The following is a 2500-nucleotide window of genomic DNA, read 5'->3' as shown; positions in this document are numbered from 1 at the left end:
TAACCTATTTCTCAAAACCATATTTCATCAACTATAGCATGAACAAAATTTCACAACACAATCATTGCCAACTGGTCACACTTTTTGCAGTTTTTCCTCTTTTTGCAGTCCCTTTGCCTCCATCCATCCATCAACCCTTAAACTCTAAACCTTAAAACAATCACCCACTCCCACATGCCACTTAGAGCCCCAGGGGTGAGACGCCAGCCTCTCCGTGATGCCGGTCCATGCCATCCTCATCTACCTCCACCTCCTCCTCGTCCTCCTATTCTGCGTGGAACCTGGGCTGGCATCCTTCTTCTTGGAATGCCCCCAGGAGTGCAAATGCCGGGGTCCAGCAGCTTCCTGCAAAGGAGGTGTGATTCCCCCCCTAGACCCACGGTCCACGCAACTCAGCTTCGACTCGGCCGACCCTCCCATCACTGTGTTTAGCGCCAGCTTTGCCCAACATATGGACCATCTGGTAAGCATGTTTTCCTTCTTTTCTTCTATTTCCCTTATATCCTGACTCCCCTTCTCCCTTTCTTTCACATACATCTTTCACTTTCTATATTCCTTTAGTACTTCTTTTCTTCTGTTCTTTCTACCAATTCTCCATTTCATTCATCACTGGGTTCATCTGCACTCTAAAAATCTAAATAATTAAACACACCAAATATCTCTTGAAAAAAAAGGAAAACAATAATAATAATAATAATAATAATAATAATAATAATAATAATAATAATAATAATAATAATAATAATAATAATAACCATAATAGTAATTCCATCCGCCGATACAAAGATGTACCATCCCCTCCCCCCTAAACTGAAACAACAAAATAACAACCGCGGTAACAAAAACAACAACGACAACCACAAACTTTTCTTCACACTAAAGTACCTCCACCATCACCCCCACCCCCACCCCTACCCCCACCCACACCTTCTAGCCCTTCACCCACCCATCTGTCCTAACCCACAGGTGACTCTAGAGCTGTCTTCTGTGGGGATGACAGAGCTTGAATCAGGTGCCCTGGGACAGATCCCTCGACTCGCCGCGCTCAACATCACCCGCAACAACATAACGTCCCTAAACCTGGGGACCTTTGAGAACTGCAGTCACCTGTCTTCCTTGAGCTTGGAAAATAACAATATACGGGTAAGCAGAGAGGAATTTACAAAGGTCTGGAATTAGTCAGCAATTTGGTATCTTTTATAGTGTGACGAGAAAAACTAAATGTGAATATAGCTTAACACTTGGATTAATGATCAGAAATTTAAATAATAGTGGTAACACAAAGGTGGCTAATACCACCAACAATATCAAAACATAAATAAATAGAGAAAAATGAAAATACTCATAAACATAATATTAATAACAAAATCATCATAGTAATGATAACAACTATAATAGCAATAATAATAGCAATAATAATGAAAAAAATGAAGAAAATAATAATAATAACAATTATAAACATTATCATCATAATGTTACTGAAATATTAGCAATATTAACCACACTAACAATAAAAATAATCATTATCATTATAATAATAATGATAGCAACAACAACAACAAAACAATCACATCACATTAATCACAACAAAATCAGTCACATCACAAAGACACCAAAAACTGCCTCCCACTTCTCCCACCACTAACCCCAACTGCCACCAGGTGATTGAGAACGGGACTTTTGCACCCCTGACTTCCCTGGTGAACCTCAGCCTGGCCCAGAATGCCCTCACCTTCCTCCCAGGTCAGCTGCCAGGTCAACTGAGCTTGCTTGACCTTGATTTCAACAAGATAGCAGCCGTCCCAAGCCTAGCATTGGACAGGCTGACCACGCTCAACCTCTGTCACAATGTTATTTCAAAAGTCACTCAAAACCAGGTGAGTTTGGGGCTGGATTCATGATCAATTTGTTATACAGGGAGATTTTAGCAAGACAGCTAACATTGCAAGCCTAGACTAGTTGACAATGTGCAATCTACTACAAAGACATTTGGAAAGTACAAATCTATACATGTACTTTTCAATTAACTATCATGGAGGTTTATTGGCATTTCACAGTGGTCACAAAACTCCTTTTAACAGTAATTAACCCCAAGCCGCTGGGCATGGTATGTACGTACATGCCATTGCCCATTGTGTGTGTTGAATTTACTTATTTTTTAACATATAGATGGCTCCACAAGTATTAAGTCACCAATGAGCCAATTATGCAAACTACCTGTCAGTAACAATATAGTCATTATAATTTTTATAACAAAAATAAGTGTCAATATTGATAGCATTAGTAAAAAAAAAAAAAAAAAAAAAAAAAAAAAAAGCGTTTTCCCACTTTTTCAAGGAAAAGTGAGATCGCAAGATCTACTAACTGACTCCTTTGTGACTAAGCATTGGCAGAGCCATCTATGTGCAGAAACATTTAACTAAGCATTGCCAAAGGGAACGCACCATTTTCTCATCGACATTGGGTTAATCTGAAGAACTAAAGAAATCTAACCACTATC

The 2500-nt window shown here is 39.1% G+C and overlaps 1 protein-coding gene across 1 annotated transcript in view; it reads left to right on the top strand.

Annotated features, from left to right (window-relative positions):
• The window catches only part of LOC113820234 (vasorin), a gene marked incomplete at its 3' end in the record, with an annotated part of 3103 nt that extends 1226 nt beyond the window's left edge, over positions 1-1877 (top strand). Inside the window, 3 exon segments of the mRNA XM_070114136.1 lie at positions 186-463; positions 967-1143; positions 1662-1877. Coding sequence (XP_069970237.1) covers positions 218-463; positions 967-1143; positions 1662-1877 — 639 coding nt within the window.
• Between the last annotated feature and the right edge of the window lie 623 nt (positions 1878-2500).

This window comes from Penaeus vannamei, chromosome 3 (assembly GCF_042767895.1).
Source record: "Penaeus vannamei isolate JL-2024 chromosome 3, ASM4276789v1, whole genome shotgun sequence".
NCBI lineage: Eukaryota > Metazoa > Arthropoda > Malacostraca > Decapoda > Penaeidae > Penaeus > Penaeus vannamei.
The sequence above is the reverse complement of the archived record's forward strand: the minus strand, read 5'-3'. Positions and strand labels throughout refer to the sequence as shown.